Source organism: Dinoponera quadriceps, unplaced genomic scaffold, assembly GCF_001313825.1.
Source record: "Dinoponera quadriceps isolate SergipeBrazil2010 unplaced genomic scaffold, ASM131382v1 scaffold3139, whole genome shotgun sequence".
In the NCBI taxonomy this organism is placed as follows: Eukaryota; Metazoa; Arthropoda; class Insecta; order Hymenoptera; family Formicidae; genus Dinoponera; species Dinoponera quadriceps.
The window spans coordinates 1-18,284 of record NW_014557139.1 but is presented as its reverse complement, the minus strand read 5'-3'; the positions used below and the strand labels follow the sequence as shown (position 1 = coordinate 18,284).

Sequence of the window (18,284 nt, the reverse complement as noted above, 5' to 3'; positions counted from 1 at the left end):
AGCGAATCAGCAAAGTTGCGCTGCTGAATTAACGAGGACAAAATTAACTGCTGTGATTAAGTTTCAAAGGGTCGGCGGGCGAACCGGAAGAGCGTAACACCACGCGTAATTGCTCGAGCGTGAGTGAGATCAATTCGCTTTGTAATAGTTTTACGCACAGCATAGAGGCACAGCATATTTCTCATCCGCCATCAGGCACTCGTATTTTTTTGGCACATACTCTTTGGTCTACGTAGTAATACGTACCCATATATACGAGGACGTGATTGATTGACCGTTCACATAATATACGAACCGTAAACATAAGATAACCTTAAGCTGAGGAACCAATCAGGATGTTGCTTTAGGTTTGTGTACTTTAGAAGGATAGAACTGACGATAAATCTGGGCACCTTTTGGACTTAAGTTTATGATGTTAGATTTCGGTCCGAGTTATTGGATGAACATGAAAGTTACTAGAAATTATTGCAAAATTAATCACATTTGCAGTATTTTCTATGATTTCTAATATCCTGTTAATAAATTCGAGCTAAAATCTAAGTCGTGGACATTATTATCATTTAGTTCGGATCCATAATAAGTGCAATAAGTTTTTAGCTCATTGCTCTAAGCAATAAAAGATATAACATAATTTCTGACAATAGGTATTTCCTGCGCTGTCACGATACCACTTAAATTTTAGAAATTACGGTGTCTAATAGTGTTAAAGATGCTTTTTGCTAGAAATTAGTTCCTATTTAAATCTTGCTTTTAGACGTAAGTAGTAAACAAATTGACCAGTCATAGTCGTTTATTAAAAAAATAATCGACCATAGTTGGTCAATTTGGTTAGGGCTTACTTAAACAAAATTATTAAAATATAGTTAAGATATTGTGATTGAGATAGTCTTATTAAAGCAGAGTTAAATAGACGGGCTTACGTTTCAATTTTTTGCTTAAAGCAAAAGATTAAAAGCCCACTATACCTATAATGGATTTGAACTTAGACTGGATCTACAATAGGTGTAGTAAATCTTTGTTTCTAAACAATAAAATGTAATTTCTTACCAAAGGAGTTTACTGCGCTATTAAACATCGTAATAACGCTTAAATTTTAGAAATTATAAAGTAGCATCTGATAACGTTTAAAACGCTTTTTGCTTGAAATTAGGTTACAATTTAGCACTTTGAACAAAAGACAAAAGATTTTATAGATCCTGTAGGTCCAAACTAATAAATATCCTGATCGTAAAGAGAAATAGCTAGATTTTGACTGGTCAAAATCCGAATTACTTTGATTAAACTGACTTTTATTAAACTCTAATGAAACTAATCGATGAATAATCGGCAAAATGTTTACACGCACGCAACTCTCAGCTAAAATTCTATCGCCCTACAGTGACCGAAAAATTAATAATTCCTGTCTATTTTAATAAAATAGAGCGAGTAATATTTGATTGGTAGCAATTTTAAATTGTTGATCGAACTAATCAGAATTTGGTAAAAATCGATATTAATCTTAGTTACACGATCAGTTCTATTTTTTTTTAGAATACACAACATACAGAATACAAACCTAAAACAATGCTCTAATTGCTTCTTCAGCTTAAAATTACGTCTTATATTTATGGTTATGGCGATTTATACACCTTTCGTATAGACTTTATCACGTCGTATTCATGAGATCATCATCTCAAATTTGGAAACGTCACGATGAGAAAACATTACGATCGTGATCACGTATCTTCGGTCGATAGCATATCATGTCCATGTTAATAGAGGTTAATAAAAAAATCTACCGCAAAATTACGTCTTCATAACGAAGTCTCAATCTATAAGTAATTAAAAACAATTCCTCTTAACGGTCGCATCGCATAAGAAACATATACATACCTTCGGTATCGGATAAATCAAAAATAGGCGGAAATATTTTGCAGTATGTGGATTTTGTCAATAAAAACGAAAAAAATAATTTTAAATAGTTTCAACAGTTCTTATATAAATTGTGTGAAATTTAACGCAAAAAAAAATGGCAAGTAAGTGACTTATCGCGTACACATTTTGTAAAGACTTTATACGATATTGTTCGTGTGCAACATCTACGTATTAGCAAATAATATCCGTTTCTGTCATTAAGAAAATAACTCCGAAAATTTATTTTAAAACACAGGTTTTTTTATTATGCTCGCTACTTTGATTTCCTAATTCTATAGCTATATGAAAAATACACTGAACAACAACAAAATAAATTACATGCATGATTGCTATGAGTACTTTTGCGAAATATAACCGATATTTTCGGCAAATTGATTAATTATTATTATTATTATAACTTGAAAATATTTTAAGCTACAATAATTATACATATAATGATATTTATAATTAAAAATTAGTCATTATTAATTGCTCATAATTCAAAACTGTTGAGAGATTTTCATATTAAAATTTTCGACTCAAATTAAACTCAAGAATATGTTGTTAAAAAAGAATTACTGTTAAACAAATGAACATTTCCGACTATTTTGGATTCGTATACAACCTTTGGAAACTAAATAGTAGAGTAGCTTTTTCTTCAATATATTTTGAAATGCATTCTATATTTAATTTAATACATGAATTGATTTTCTGATTCGCTAAGCAAATTCCGCTAAAAAAATGTAGAAAGCAATTCTAATTAGAAAGAAGTACCACTACTGTTTAGTATTACTTTCAAATGTACGATAATTTCACAGTAAGATTTTGGTTGTTCTACTTCATTAAGCTAATGTTTAACAGTACTTGAACTATAATAATTATACAAGCTATCTTAGGCCGATGGAATTAATACAAGGAATATTTTAACTAGTAAAAAAATAGAAATAGCTGTGGAAAAATTATACAACAAACACGACGTTTTTGCTTTATTTTCGTTCTACGTGCTTGCGACTAAACTCGATAACTTAACTTTTAGTTTTCACCTTTGCTGGATCCTAGCGATTACTTAGCTTAAATGTTCGAGTTCCAGTCGCCTTCCATGCGCCAAACACTAAAGGCGTACGATAATCTTTCATGCGCCATATAACTGCACGGTAAATCTCTACTTTGCCTCGCAGCTATAATTGCATTCCTGGCGCTTCTACCTGCTGAAATATAAAAATATTCTTCATTATCCGGCTGTCGCTTGGTGCACGTGATATAAAGAAAAATGAAAAGGCATGTTTTTGCTATGTTCGGAAGAATAAAATAGACATAATTTCTTACAGTTTTTAGAGACAAAAATACATTTTCAAAACAGGTAACGTTGTGCTATATATATCGATGATACATAGAATGATATATCATCTTTTGACATAAAAATATAGAATATCTTATGAAAATGTATTTAATACTGAAAATATCAGATCAATGGAAAGTTTACGTATGCTAGATATTGAGTGGGGGAAGCTGACTCGAACATGTTCGTGCAAAAGCAAAACTCTATTTTTTATATATTCCTGTCATGAGACGTAATTTTAACTAGCACCATCGGATTTCTCGTCTCAAACACTATAAAAATGATTTATTTTATTTCTCTGAACAAAATAAAAATAGACTTTGTCATTTCATGAACATTTGTCATTTCCTGCTTTCGCATTCTCCTGAATTTCTCTGAACGCAAAAGGCGTTCCCCATTTTGAGCTTTTTGTGGCTAGTAATAAATCACATATTGATAGAGGAGTGACAGACTATTGAAAATCTGATATTCCTTGATAAAAAAAAGTCACTGGAATCAGCAAAATCATTTAAGAAATTAAATTTCTTCATCTAATGATTTCCTAATAAAATGAAAATGTTATTTGCTTTCTTTGCTTTTGTATTTTAATATCTTAGTGAAGATTTTTCACGTATTCTAGATATTATACACAACGACCATTGGGATTGTGTCTAAGGTAACAAAAAAAAAACGGTTTTATTCCCCCTTTTCGATTTCGGCGGTCATTTAGCAAATTAGGTTCCGGTATTTGAGATTTGTCGATTTTATTTAGCCGTTGTACAAGCCGGTTTATCTGTGTCGGAATGAACGCTCTAATTATCGAAGAAAATCTTTTTTATCGAGTGCTTCAGCAATAGAGGCAAAAATATATTTTGAGGTCTATCGTAGATTCCATGTTGAATATGGACCTAGAAAAAGTTTCAAGTAAAACTACATTCAGAAGGTATGCTTTCTCCCTGGAATCCTCCCTGATATTTGCGTATGTGTTTGAATCGACACATAAAGTGTATATCAGTAGAGTGATTGAATTAAGATATTCGAAATTTGTTCATGGAATTCTGGAATAGCCTCCTTATTCACTTGATTTAGACCCATGCGATTTTTTCCTCTGGAGATACCTCAAAGACAAATGTTATGCTGTAATAGCTTCAAAACACTGAAGAGTTGATAGATAGTTTTTGTTAAATGTACTTGCAGCATTCCTACAGCCATGTTGGACAATATATTTGAAAATTTTCGAATTGCAATTTTGTGCCGATTCCGATGGACACCATTTCGAAAACATATTCCATTAGTTCATGCGCGCAAGTACATTTTTGCCCCCCTTTTTAGCGTTTATTTAAATTTATAAAATATTATATATCTATTTCATACGTATAGTAATAAAATTTGGCAAGTCTTTTCTATAAAATGGCGTTTCAGTCATTTTGTCCGGCTCATAATTGCGAAGTGACAACGATTTACTTTAGACACAATCCCTTTAGTCACTTTGGTAAATGATAAGTACTCTTTTCGAGTTAAAACTTCAAAGTAGTTTATATTATCCGTTATCACTGTGTCATTATTCGATGTTCAAAGCTAGACTACCTTTTGATGCCCTGGACCGTGAAAAATCGGATAAAAAATATCGTTCGGTACATTTTTCCAATATTTCAGAGAATGTATCTTTAAAGAGAATCGACTTGGAGGATTGTGTTAATGGAAGATTTTAGTCCTTCAACAATAATTTTCTATTTTAATTAAGTACCTAGCCATAAGAGGCAAAGAACCCATAAAAATGAGCTAGGTTCTTTCTCTGACTTACTTTTCATTAAGAGAAAGTTTTCATATTTTAATGCGAGACGTAAGTTTTAATTTTATTTCTGAGATGTTACTATTTGTAATTTATTGGGAGTACAAATTAGTTCGGTCCGTTTTAAAAGATGGCTCTGGCTGTTATGAATGTTTCATAGTGACAGCTGATTTCAGTGATTACAGAGAGGTTAGACATCTGTCAATAATATTCAGTTTATATCGCTTTGAGTTTCATACAAAATCCCTGTTTTTTACTGTGTTGAATATGTAAAATTTTGTGTTAACTAAGCAACGTTTGCGGGATGTTTTAGTTTTCTGTTTTAATTGGAAGAAAAGTGCAGCTAAAGCGCATCGAATCCTTGTAGAAGTTTATAATGACAATGCTCCAACTGATAAATCATGTAGGGAATGGTTTCGACGTTTCAAGAATGGTGATTTCAGCGTTGAAGACAAGCCTCGCTCTGGACAGCCAAAAAAATTCGAAGACAAAGGTTGTATACTATAAGCTGCTACAACCTGGCGATTCCATTACGGGCCATCGGTATAGGCTACAATTGATTCGTTTGAGCCATGCATTACGAGAAAAACGGCCGCAATACGAGCAAAGACATGACAAAGTTATTCTTCTGCATGATAACGCTCGGCCTCATTTCGCAAAAGTCGTAAAAAATTATTTGGAAACGTTCAAGTGGGGTATTTTACCGCACCCGCCGTATTCGCCGGACATTGCTCCTTCTGATTACTGGTTGTTCCGACGGTTACAGCATGATTTGGCAGGTCACCGGTTCACTTCTTTCGCAGAAATGGAGAATTGGTTCATAACTTGGATCGCCTCAAAAGACGAGACATTTTTTCGAGATGGAATTCGAAAATTGCCCGAGAAGTGGGAAAAAGTAGTAGCCAGCGATGGACAATACTGTGATTAATCTGTTAATTCATTTTGTTCTGAAATAAATGCATTTTTGACCACAAAAAACGCACCGAACAAATTTGTATTCCCAATATCTCGATAAAAAGACAGAAAAACAGCAAAGAATTAAGGAGAGAACAGAGCTAACAGTAGAAATGGGAAAGGTAGTTCGAGGAAGCGATAATTTTGGCCGCATATAATATAAGGTAGAAAATTAAAGGAAACGCTATAGTAAGATTGCAAGATGCCAGGAGGAAACGAGTCGAATAAAAGAAACGTGCAGTATATTTCTGTTTGGCGAATTCTCCGCAGGAACCGAGGACCACTAATCGATGCTGGTTCTTGTCCTTAACGCCCCGATACAATAAATCACTCGGAGATACAGATGCATCCTTATTATTTTAACAAATAATACACATTAACGGATAACACGAAAACTTTCCTAGATAACACGATGAATTCTCCAAATGTTACTAAGGTTTTCTCCTTTCATGAATTGTAATTCGTTGGAAATTCATAAAAGGATATTATAAGAATGATCTAGGAAGTTATATATAGCATGACTAGAATTCTGAAGGACTTCTTGGAGTAAATTTAGTATATTATTTCATATAGAATTACTTCATATCAACAGATGTATATTTCATAAATTCAAGAGGAATAGTGCTTATGAACAGAAAGAGGAATAAAAAATACCCAATAAAAATTAACTCTAAAAGTAACATTGAATCAATATTATAATTTACCGCTCAATAATATAATTGTTACGTACAACATATGATAGATATAACCCTCATATTGTTAAGTGGGAAATTATATTATTGATCTAATGTTATCGAGTGAAAATTGATGTTTGATGGGAAACATTTCTGTTTTAACTGAAATAATTTAAATCAGAAATATTTCAGTAATTTGAAAAATAACTTGAAATTAGCTCTCAATTACATAAAAAGAAGGAATGAAAAATTACATAAGAATCATATAGAATAAAGAAAAAATTATATGCGGTTTTTAGGTTATAAAATAACAATATATAGAATAAGTCCAATTCAATCATACTCTTACGATTCAATGAAACATCAATGATGACATTAATCCGTTTTTCTTTTTATTATATCGAGATATTATTTATTTGTAAAGAAAGTTTCAAATATGTTAATATATACTAAGCCGCAATATACAATAGCCTTAATATTTATTCGTTATAATTACTTCTTGTGGTTGTGTTCAGCAGATGCTTACCTTACTTTCAATGTTTTGTGTGTACACTAAACGGCATAACTTTAATATATATTAGACCTACTAACAATAGAAATTTTCGATCATATGCAATAAATCTACATATTCGTACAACGTAAGGCTATTATGCCGCTTAACTCATTTGCATCCGTAAACGGAATATTCTGCGCATGACGTCTCCTATCACCGAGCGTGGAATATTCCGCGAGCCGCGACTTTCTTTTATATCAGTCATTTAAAAAAATACCATGCTAAATAAACTCTACGAACTATTCGGAAGTTATTTACTGTGGAAATTAACTGTGTACTGTAGAACGAGTGTACTGCAGAAGTTAATGAAAATAATAAAATTGCCGATATATGGCCGCGCGCGGTGATACAGCCAACCGTCAGTTGAACACCGCTGATGTCTGAACACAAAAACTTAAGTAGAGACATGATGCAAATGGGTTAATGTACACACAAAGCATTGAAAGTAACATAAGCATCTGCTGAACACTGTCATAGGAAATAATTATAACGAAAAATGTTCATACTTTTTTTCAAAATCTTAGAATAGTTAAAATACTAAATCGCGAAATACTTATTATAACGAATTTCTGATAAATATTTTAAGACAAACTTATCGTATTTAATCCTTTAATAATTTTTAAAATATTCATTATTTTAATTCTAAAATTTTTTAAATCAATTCTTTATGAATTTTCCATAAATTTCTATTCACTTCTGTGTTATATAAGTTATCTGTGTTATTTGGGTTCTGTATATTAAGAAAATATCTTCATTTGTCAAATAAAATAGTTAAGGTTCCACAAAATTACGAAAAAATAATCGTAGATAGGCCATGATGAGCAAAGCATGAAGAACACAGTGCTATTTAACGAAAAATTTAACAAGTTATTCGTATGTGAGAGATTTCAGTAGAGAATGAATCTTTATTTTTAAAATATTAAATCAAACGTTTTAATCTTGAATCAAATCTTTTGCAGTTCTTCATTTGTATTTAAACCCTTAAGCTTTTCATTATGATCATCACTTTAATCTCTCTAGATAAGAACAAATTGAAATATCTATGGCTTGCATTAATAATCGTTACACTGAAAGAAATGTTTTTATTAACTATCGCTTAAACGAAAAAAATTATAATTATAAGAATCATTTGTCTAATAAATGTTACTATAATGTCAGTAATAATAACTTTATATGCATATTACTATTACTGTTGGGTTAAAATCAGAAAAAGATGAGGTCAGAAATAATTATAATTTTTGTGGGATTTCTTTTAATGTATTTGATACTTATCTCACGAGAGATATTTAGACTTGAATTTACAATTAAATTAAATTTGTTTTATTTAAATCATATTTGTGACATATATTTTTAATTGCAATTCAGTTGACAAATTTGAATCTAACACTAAATTCTAATCAATAATTCTAAATTCTAATTAATAAAGTCTATAGGTATATCATGAAAAGGTTATCGATTAATCCTGCCACAAACAAGATTTTGTTTTTTATCACTTGTAAGAGTTCACTTGACTTGATCTACCTTCAGTTTTATTTTATTATAGTTTCGATATGCTTCTAAGTTCTAATGAATATTATTCAAGTATTTCAATCGCTATTTTTAAAGTGAGACGAAAGGGACAATGAATGTTAAGAATCAAGACTAACACACTGCCCCGAAAAATTTATAAACATCTTGAAAATAACGTGAAGTAGAAGCTTCGTTAACCCCTTGCCATACCATTTAACTTGGAAAAATCCGGGCCCAAGCGATGCGCCCGAATGGTCGGGAAAGGATTGGGACAAAAGACTCCATTCGAGACATTCATACTTGGCCCGAGATTAAGATCACGAGTTCGACTCGTGATATTTATGTTTGGTTCGAAATGTCGAGTCAAACTCATGATATTCATGTTTGACATGAAATTAGACCACTAGCCTGACTCGTGATATTCAGGTTTGGCCCAAAATTCTCATCACGAGTCAGATTCGTCAAAGTATGGCAAGGGGTTAAGAGAGATTTGTATAACGCATAACGACACAAGTGCTTCTGTGAGTCAGTCTGAACTCGGTATAGCTTGTAAATAGTAAGAATCTGTTAGTGAGGATCTGTTTAATCACCTTACACAGTAAACAGACCGGGTCCTAATTAACGTAAACATATACTACTTCAGGAAGATACCGCTGGAAACGATTCTCCAGCTACATGCGATTTGGCGACGAGAGTTCGCAGTGCCATTTTCGATTTCCTATATATAAAAATCATTTTCATTTTTAATCATTCTTCATTTTTAATCATGAATACAAAAATTCCGAAAAAAGTCTAAAATATTTAAGATAATGATCGAATTATACAAGATCTATTGATAAAATAATAAGTCTGTTTTATATAAGAGATGTTTATAAAAAATTTTTTATATAACATCATATATCATATATATATACTTATTTCATTATATAAATTATATATTACATATATGATTTTATAATGATTATAGATATGTTATATTTATTACAAATATTTGTTATATTTCATCGTCATATCTCGTATGTGTGATTCAAGTGAAGATTTTGAATTTCTATACTAACATTATATCATTTTTATTTTTTGTTATGCTATAATATATAAAATAATATAATATAACAATATAATATAAAAAAGCTATTTATGCAGAATATTCTAAACTAATCTCGGTTTCCGCGGCGTGCAAGTAGAACGAGTGAAATTAAACAGAAAATGTACCATTTTGCAAGATTTGCAATAGCTGATGAATTAATTATTTTGCCTGATTTAATGAGCGTACGGAAAGTGGTAAGCCAGATTCTATATAAAGAAAAATGGTTTACTTCTGAATATTTCCTAGCAACAATGAGCATCAACTGATTTCTAAAAGCGGAGTAACGCAGCAAGCAGCAAGCGGCATTTAATACAATGAGCCAGAAAGAAAGAAATATGCCTCTCGCTCTCAGTAGATACCCATCGTTGTTAGAAGATCTTCAGAAGTAAGCTATTTTTCTTTATATTATGTCCAGTCTACCGTTTCCCGTGAGATCATGATTCCATGAGATAATAATTATCCCATAAATTCATTTATATCAATATCCTATGTTCCGCTTTTATAGGTTTTTCGATGTAATGACATTTGATTGTAAATCTCGAGAGCTTAATATTATTCAATTGGTGTTTATTTCTTATTTATTGTTTGAAATACATATTAAAAATTTCCCTAACACTTTTTGACTACTTGAAATGACCGGTCTGCTTTAACTCAAATAATTAAAACATAGTAGCAAAATGAGAAGTTGAACAAATCAAAGAAGAGCGAAGAGTGGATAAATGCAAAAATAAAAGAAATTACCAATATTCTCGACGCCGTCGTCTTTATCCAAGTCGCTGCGTAATACTTGATGCAAAAACTCTATGTACTTCGTAGCTAACTTCAGCGTTTGAATTTTGCTTAACTTGTCGCTCGGCAAAGTTGGTATCACCTTTCTTAAAGCTGTAAAGGCTTCGTTAAGACTTTGTGTACGTTGACGTTCCCGGACGTTTGCCATTACTCGTTGATTTTGAATCTCCTCGAAGCTCGCACCACTTTTCCGGCGCATTTTAATCCTCATCGGCGAAGTTGTCTCGCTCTCAGATTCGTTGTTGTTGCTATTGACGAACTTCCGTTTCCTCTTCGTAGACGATCTGCCGTTTTCTGCCGCATAGCTCTTGGTCGACGACGGCTCAGTCACATGACCATTGAGCTCCGTCTGCTGATAGTCGTACCTCTGATCGACCACCTGCTCACTCTTATATTCCACCCCCTCTGGCTTGTAGTCTGTCATATCCGGGTGACTGCGAAAGGACCCTTGACTCTGAGACTCGTGCGGCCTGGTAGGAACGATCATGTCCTCGTTTCCAGGTGTAAAGATCTGCGATGGCGGAGTCACGCATATGTGCTGCTCATGGTCCCTATTATAGTCCCTGCTATAGTCCGACAGCAATTCGGAGCTCGTGTCGTTAGGTACCCGTCGATTATAGTCCGATTGAAGATCTCTTAGGATCTTACCATCGGAGTGATCCGGAGAATGATGATGAGAATTATGGTACCTCTTGGTCTCACTTAAGTTCTCGTAAACGTAAGGATGATAATCAATCGGATGAGGATGCTGCTGTTGATGGGGTGGATGATGGAGTGGCGGCTGGTGAAAATTCGACGACAGATTGCGCTGCGATTCCGGCTGGCCACTGAGATCCATCAGACGCGATACTGGCGGTGTAATGCTGTCGTAGTTCGCCGGCGATGTGCTGGCTGAACTATTACTGGCGCTATACAACGCGCTGGAGCTATCGCCAGAGTCCATGAAATAGAAGCCATTGATGCGGACCTGAGTCTGGGCCTGAGCCGGTGGTACAGGGAGCTGAGGCTGCACCAGGTTTTGGACTTGAAGCGCAGGCGGCGGCGGCAGTTCCGACGGCGCCGTTTGTACGCTTCCGTTGGACAGTACGGACACGCAAGCCCTCTCAGCGCATCGCGCCTCCTTCCGCGATCGCTGCACGTCGGAAACGACGAGTCTTGGTTCCAGTTTTGTGATCCGTTCTCCTGAGTTAAGGGCATCACCTGCGCTACGCAACGCGCGAGTTATCGCGCGACGGTACGCAATTTCAACGACGCGCACGACGACGCGTGCCTACGGCAATTCGATCCCGTGATTTTTGATTATCTTCCAGCACAGGTGTGAAACAACACGACGTAGACAATTACGTGCCGCGACACTCACTGCACAAATTTAATCTCTCGCTCTCTCTTTTCCTCTTTCTTTCGGTAGATTTCTCGAAGCACGAGTCTCGCTTTCGAGTTCGGTACACATTCGTGTTACACCGTAGCCCCTCTTGGAGCTTTACTGAACTCGGAACATCTCCCATTCTCGTTTCATCACGGGGCCCCGCCTTCGGCGTCCCTACCAACGAGTTCCCTCTCCAATGTCGAACGGCTTCTTTTATCCATCCCGGCTGTCTAGTCGTATCCACCCATCTAAGAGAAAGAGAAAGAGAGACAGAAAAAAAAGGAAAGAGAAAGAGTTATGGAGATCGGAGGGAATAGTCACTAAGGAACCATGAAGAGAATGGAAGACTTTCCTACCCATCGTACAAGTCGAGAAAAGAATGGCCGAGAAATATAGTTGAAGTTTAACAACAAAATATGTGAATTTGACATTAGTCACTTACATAGTAAAAAAATATTTTACATTTGGATTAATATAAAATAGATAAAATCAATCTTTGTTAAAATATTTGTATTAAATTTTTAACATATCTGTGTGTTAATTTCAACGTCTTGTATTTACGTTATTTCAATATTTTATGTTGAATCGAGATAAAACGTGTATAAATATTAAATATAACATTTGTAAGTGTTAAAATAATATATTTTATACTTTAGTATCGACATATCGTACATGTTAATTTCGTTGAATTTTGTTGAATTGGTGATATATTTTATACATTCAAATTTGCAGACATGTGTGGAAACGTTGTGTATGAAGATGTGAGATATAATCTAACCTAAGTATTTATCGGGCCTTCTATGTCCTTGCAGGCACAAAAATGCAGACAAGTTGTGTTAATACTCGCAATATATATAATAGTCATTATCTTACAATTTTGCCGATATGAAATACATGTATAACTAGAGCGTAGAAGTGATGTGGTATATGAAGTAGATGTGACTCAAGATCTAGAGTTCCCGAGTTATAATCCTATCACAATGGTAAGCATATTTTTCAAATACGACATTAATTGAGTCAATTAAATAGTGAATAATTAAGAGGATTTTAGGCGAAATTATTGATGATATCCTAAGAATGTGATCAGAAAGAATAATACAAAAATTGCTTTTCAGTATAAAAATAACATTTGTTATATTTGACATCATGAATATATTAATTTAGCATAAAATTTACTGCCAAACACAATATTAAAATATTACATTTTTTGCGTTAATCTTTGGCATAATATTTGTGTTACTTCTTAACATATTCATCTTATGTGGAACATATGAAATGTATTAAATTTAATCCAACATTTTTAATTATATAGCAAATTTTAGCGATGTTAATTATTTCTAGGTTTTTTACATTAACTAGAAGTTATATGATTTATATATATGAATGTATAACTAGTGTTAAAACAATTAATTTATTCAATTCTACAACGGATTTCCACAGACCATGTTAATATAATTAATTAGGAAATCCTATAAATTTCAATTCCATAAGTCACGTAAGAGTAACTTTCACTAAAATCTGATTAATCTAATTGACAATATAAAATTGCTGTCAGTGAAATATTAACTAGTTAATAACGCTAGATATTCTTAACATATTGATTATTGTTAAACGACTAATTATTGAACTGAGTTGGTGTTGTCAATTTTTATTATTATTTACCGATTAGTTTAATCAGAGTTTGGTGAAAGTAATCATTACTGACTTATGTAAAATTGAAATTTATAGAATATAGTAAATTGGTTTAATAACTTTTAAAGTCATACAAATAATTTTCTCATTATAATATTCATATAATTCCTAATGTGTTAACACATGTATTCAGTATGGGTGTGTATGTTTTGCCTTCTCATGAAGTTCATAAATATGAAAATTATATGTCGCAGTCCGGAGACACACATCTGAGAAGCAGAATACGATACGAGGAATAAACAAAGAGCTAAGCAAGATAGGGGACTTCGGTGAGCTTCGTTTTAGCAATAGAAAGTAAGAAGAGGGGGTGATGGAACCAATGACGAGGGAGGGCAAAGCCGAAGAGGATGGTAACAAGAAAGAGAGAGAGAGAGAGAGAGAGAGAGAGAGAGAGAGAGAGTGGTCAGGGGGAGATGGAAAAGGTAATGAACGAGTCATCTTGAATATTTATATCACGAGGCGCCAGTAAGAAGAAGAATCACGAAAACAGACTATGATTCGCGATTCTGCATGCTTGTTCGTAAAGATTTTCAAATTTTTAAATTAACTGTTGTACCTTTAAAGAGAAAAATATATAAAATTATTTTATCGTTGAAACTGTACATTGTACATCGTATCGTACATTAAAATTTAATTAATTTCAATTATTTTATTTGTATCCAATTATCTGTTAGAAAATTATCATTTAAAAATTTATAAATTGCACGTTACCTATATATTTCTATTTCTGCTTTAAATTTTACTAAATTTTTTATTCTATTAAATCTTTCATTTTTAAATACTATATTTATATTTTAAAAAATACTCTTTTACAGAAAGAATATTACAAAAAATTTATCATAAAATATCTATATTAAAAAGAAATACATAAATAATTAAATATACTGTATTTAAAATCTCTTCAAATCCATTGATTACATAAATATCATTACGCTCGTTTGTTTCAAACTCATGATACCTCACTTATTATTTTGTTTATACTCTTTTTGTAATTTTGTACTTTGTATTCTTTATGTAAATTTGCACGTTTTGTGGATCTGGATTTAAAGTAGGCGTCGCGAGAAGTGTCAAGAAAGTGATGTGTCAACATTTTTCAGGCTCTTGCAACTCGGAAGCGGAGCGAGGATGAAAAATTAGTGACGAGCATTACAACGTGGCCAAAAATAAAACTCTCGCAACATCGTGGAAAGTACATGTCGAAATAGAAAATGGGGGACACGAAAGACCGGAAATATTGAGTATTCTAATAATCAATGATACAACTTTCAAATATTTTGTCGCGACCAAAACGTTATGTGAAAATAGATTGCAGCATGAAAAATTGTTTCCATATTTCAGCCATTTCATAGCCGTGCAAAAGTCGTACATCAAAAATCGTATATGCAATGAATGTCAAAAAGACCATTTTACTTCTTGCATCTATCATCTGAATCTATTTTTATTTGACAATAAAAAGACAAAAACGTATAAATTTAAATTAAAACAATATAAACACGCGGTATTTAGCTAATTACACTGGTTAATACAAAAATTGGATCCTTGATTGTAAACCGTTAATTTTAATTAATTTTATGATGTTGATTGCAAATACAACAATTAAAATCAAAAGTTAGTCACAGCTTCTATAAAGTGATAAACAACGACCAAGAGACATTTTTCCAGAATCCGTTTTTAGGAACTATTTCTCTATCTCAAATTAGTATGACACTTCTGCAACAATGAGTGAGACATGTATCTTAATTTGGGAGATAGAGATCTCAAATTATAATCTTCTTTCGTAACTGTATTTAGAGCTGAGAATGTTAAAAGTCGTCTAATAATCTACTATTTAAGAGATTTTAGTTTTTCCGACAATATGAAAGTTGAAATTTAAAAAATTAAAGTAGAAATATTTTTTATTGTATTTTTATTTTTATATTTTTCTCAGCCTGATAGAAATGTAGGCAGTTTTTCGAAACATTTCTCCAATAACTGTCTAATATTAATTCTCATTAGTTGTAACAATACTATGTAGGAAATGGACAGAAAATTGATAAAGTTTTATTCAGTGATTGAAGCAGTTTTTCTGATAAAAATATATGCAGTTTGCGTAGACACCTTCTCAGTTATATATATATATATATGTTATATAAAAATGTTTTTTCTTAGTCAAGTCGGAAACCTTCCAATCTACCCTCATACATATATATATATATATAAAGGATTTGATATATACGAGGGCAGTCCGATAAGTACTTAGCCTACAAAAGAAAAACGAAAATTTTGGAAAAGTGGCGATTTATTTCTCAACATAGTCTCCTTTTAGCTCGATACACTTGACCCAGCGATGCTCCAACTTCTTTAACCCATCTGAAAAATAGTCTGCAAAGTAGGCCTCCGTGGCGGCGATGACCTTCTCATTCGGCCAAATTGGTCGAATTGGACTACGAACTGTTGCCCCATCCACCAGATTTATCCAGATTTGGCCCCGTGCGACTTTTTTTTGTTTCCAAACTTGAAAAAGTTTGCTCTCTCGCCGGGCAGAAATTTGAGTCGAATGAGGAGGTCATCGCCGCCACGGAGGCCTTTGCAGACTTCGAGAAAACGTATTTTTCAGATGGGTTAAAGAAGTTGGAGCATCGCTGGGTCAAGTGTATCGAGCTAAAAGAAGATATGTTGAGAAATAAATCGCCACTTTTCCAAAATTTTCGTTTTTCTTTTGTAGGCTAAGTACTTATCGGACCGCCCTCGTATATGATATATGTATATGATATATATATATGATATATATATTTTCATCGTGCTTGAAATACTCAAGAAACGATCATGAAATGTTCAACCGATTTGGTTTTTGATTAACAATGAACAAATGCAGCACCCAACGCGCGCTCAGCTTTCTCATATCTAATTCTTCATATAAAATGTTATGTGTCCGTTTGTATGAGATACCAACAGCCTCTGCTATCTCTCTCAAAGTTAATCGACGATCGTCCATCATGATTCGGTGAACATAATCGATCATTTCATCCCTTGTTGCGATTTTTGGTCGTTCAGAGCGTTCCTCGTCGAAAATGTTCGTTCTGCCACGGTTGCTGAACTCAACAGCCCAGGTTTTCATGGTGGTAAATGAAATTTTGAGAAAATTAATTTCCACAAGGGTCATTTGTTCTTCCTTCGTACTTCCGGAGTATATCCGAATATAAAATTTGAATATTCACAAAATATTTGCAAAGTCCGTCCTGGTTCTTCGGACTTCCGGAGGGTATCTTTATCTGGATATCTGGGAATTTATTTTATGTTTGTATTTGCAATATATTTTATCTTAGTTAACCAACTGCAATTGTCATTAAAACATTTGCAGTTGAAGCATCAAAAAAGTCTGATTGGAACAATCAAATGTCTGTCACTGTTGCAAAAAGTCACTTAACAGTTGTACTATAGTTGCAACAACTACATAATTAATTGTTCCATATTTTACTATTTAATCTACTCGACACCGATTTCAATGTCAGTCAACCAGAATATTTTTTCCATCTAGAGGAAAAGATCTCAGTTTCCTCTAACTGAATAGGCACTAGACGATTTATTGCTTGAACCAACGTAGCCGCGCGTGAACAAAATTAATATCGCTGACGATTTTACGATCTAAATTAATGCGGCGACTCGAGATCTCTCCCTCCTCCTTCTTTTCCTCTTTCGCTCTCTCGCTGAGCGTGCTTGATGAATCGTTGCGTTGCATATACCGCGACGTGTTTGTTGTGACGGACGAAAGCTCTTTTGGGGGTATCTATAAATTCCACGTTTCAAGCTTTCTCGCAGGCTTTTCTTCACGTCCCTTTCATCTCGCCTTGTGATTTAGTATTTCGTTCGACGTCATGGCACGCCTACTAGAATATTTAGTCATGAGAATGACTTAGTGGGAAACGAACCGCCTCTTTGTTCACCGATAAAATCGGTCGATGAATTCATTTTGAGACTTATTATAGTTCACTTGAAATTTTGGAAATATCACTATTTTTATTCCTTTCGAAAGCGTTATAATCCACTATTTTTATTCCTTTCGAAAGCGTTATAATCCAAGCAAAAATTGAAGTAGTCTGAAAGAGCGAGGTCTGGAGAATACGCCACACAAGAGAAAATTTCCCAACCCAAGTTGGAAATAACTTCCATGGTCGCTTTTACTGTGTGACCCCGCGTTGTCGTGCAGTAAAATCGGCTGCCTACTCCCACTATCGGTAAAAGGTTTTTTTCTTTAATCGCGTCGTTTAATTTTATCATTTGCTCTTGGTAACGTTTAGAAGTAACAGGTTCACAATAGCTTGAGCACAATGGCAATATCTCGTAATAAATAACACTTTTGAAATCCCATTAAATACGCAACAACATTTTTTTCGAATGAATGTTCGGTTTCGTAGTACTTGATGATGATTGACCGGGATAAATCTATGATTTTCGTCTCTTAGGATTCTCATATAATATCCATTTTTCATCCCCAGTCATAATTTGCAAAAAGTCCTTTTGTTTAAATTGTGACAAGAGAAACATTGCTGTGTCACAGCGTCGAATTTTGTTTTCAGAAGTAAGGTTGTGAGGAACCCAACGACCTTCCTTCTGTATTTTTCCGAGCTTCTTTAAGGGGTTACACCACAGTAGAGAGCGAAAATTTAACGTTTTTTTG

The 18,284-nt window shown here is 33.5% G+C and overlaps 1 protein-coding gene across 1 annotated transcript; it reads right to left on the bottom strand.

Moving 5' to 3' along the window:
• Nucleotides 1-2,853: 2,853 nt before the first annotated feature.
• LOC106748716 (protein twist) lies at nt 2,854-11,751 on the bottom strand (the record flags this gene model as incomplete). Its single annotated transcript, XM_014627534.1, has 2 exons — nt 2,854-3,101; nt 10,522-11,751. Coding segments are annotated over 2 exons (1,367 nt in total), but the record flags the coding sequence as incomplete, so codon positions are not given.
• Nucleotides 11,752-18,284: the final 6,533 nt, after the last annotated feature.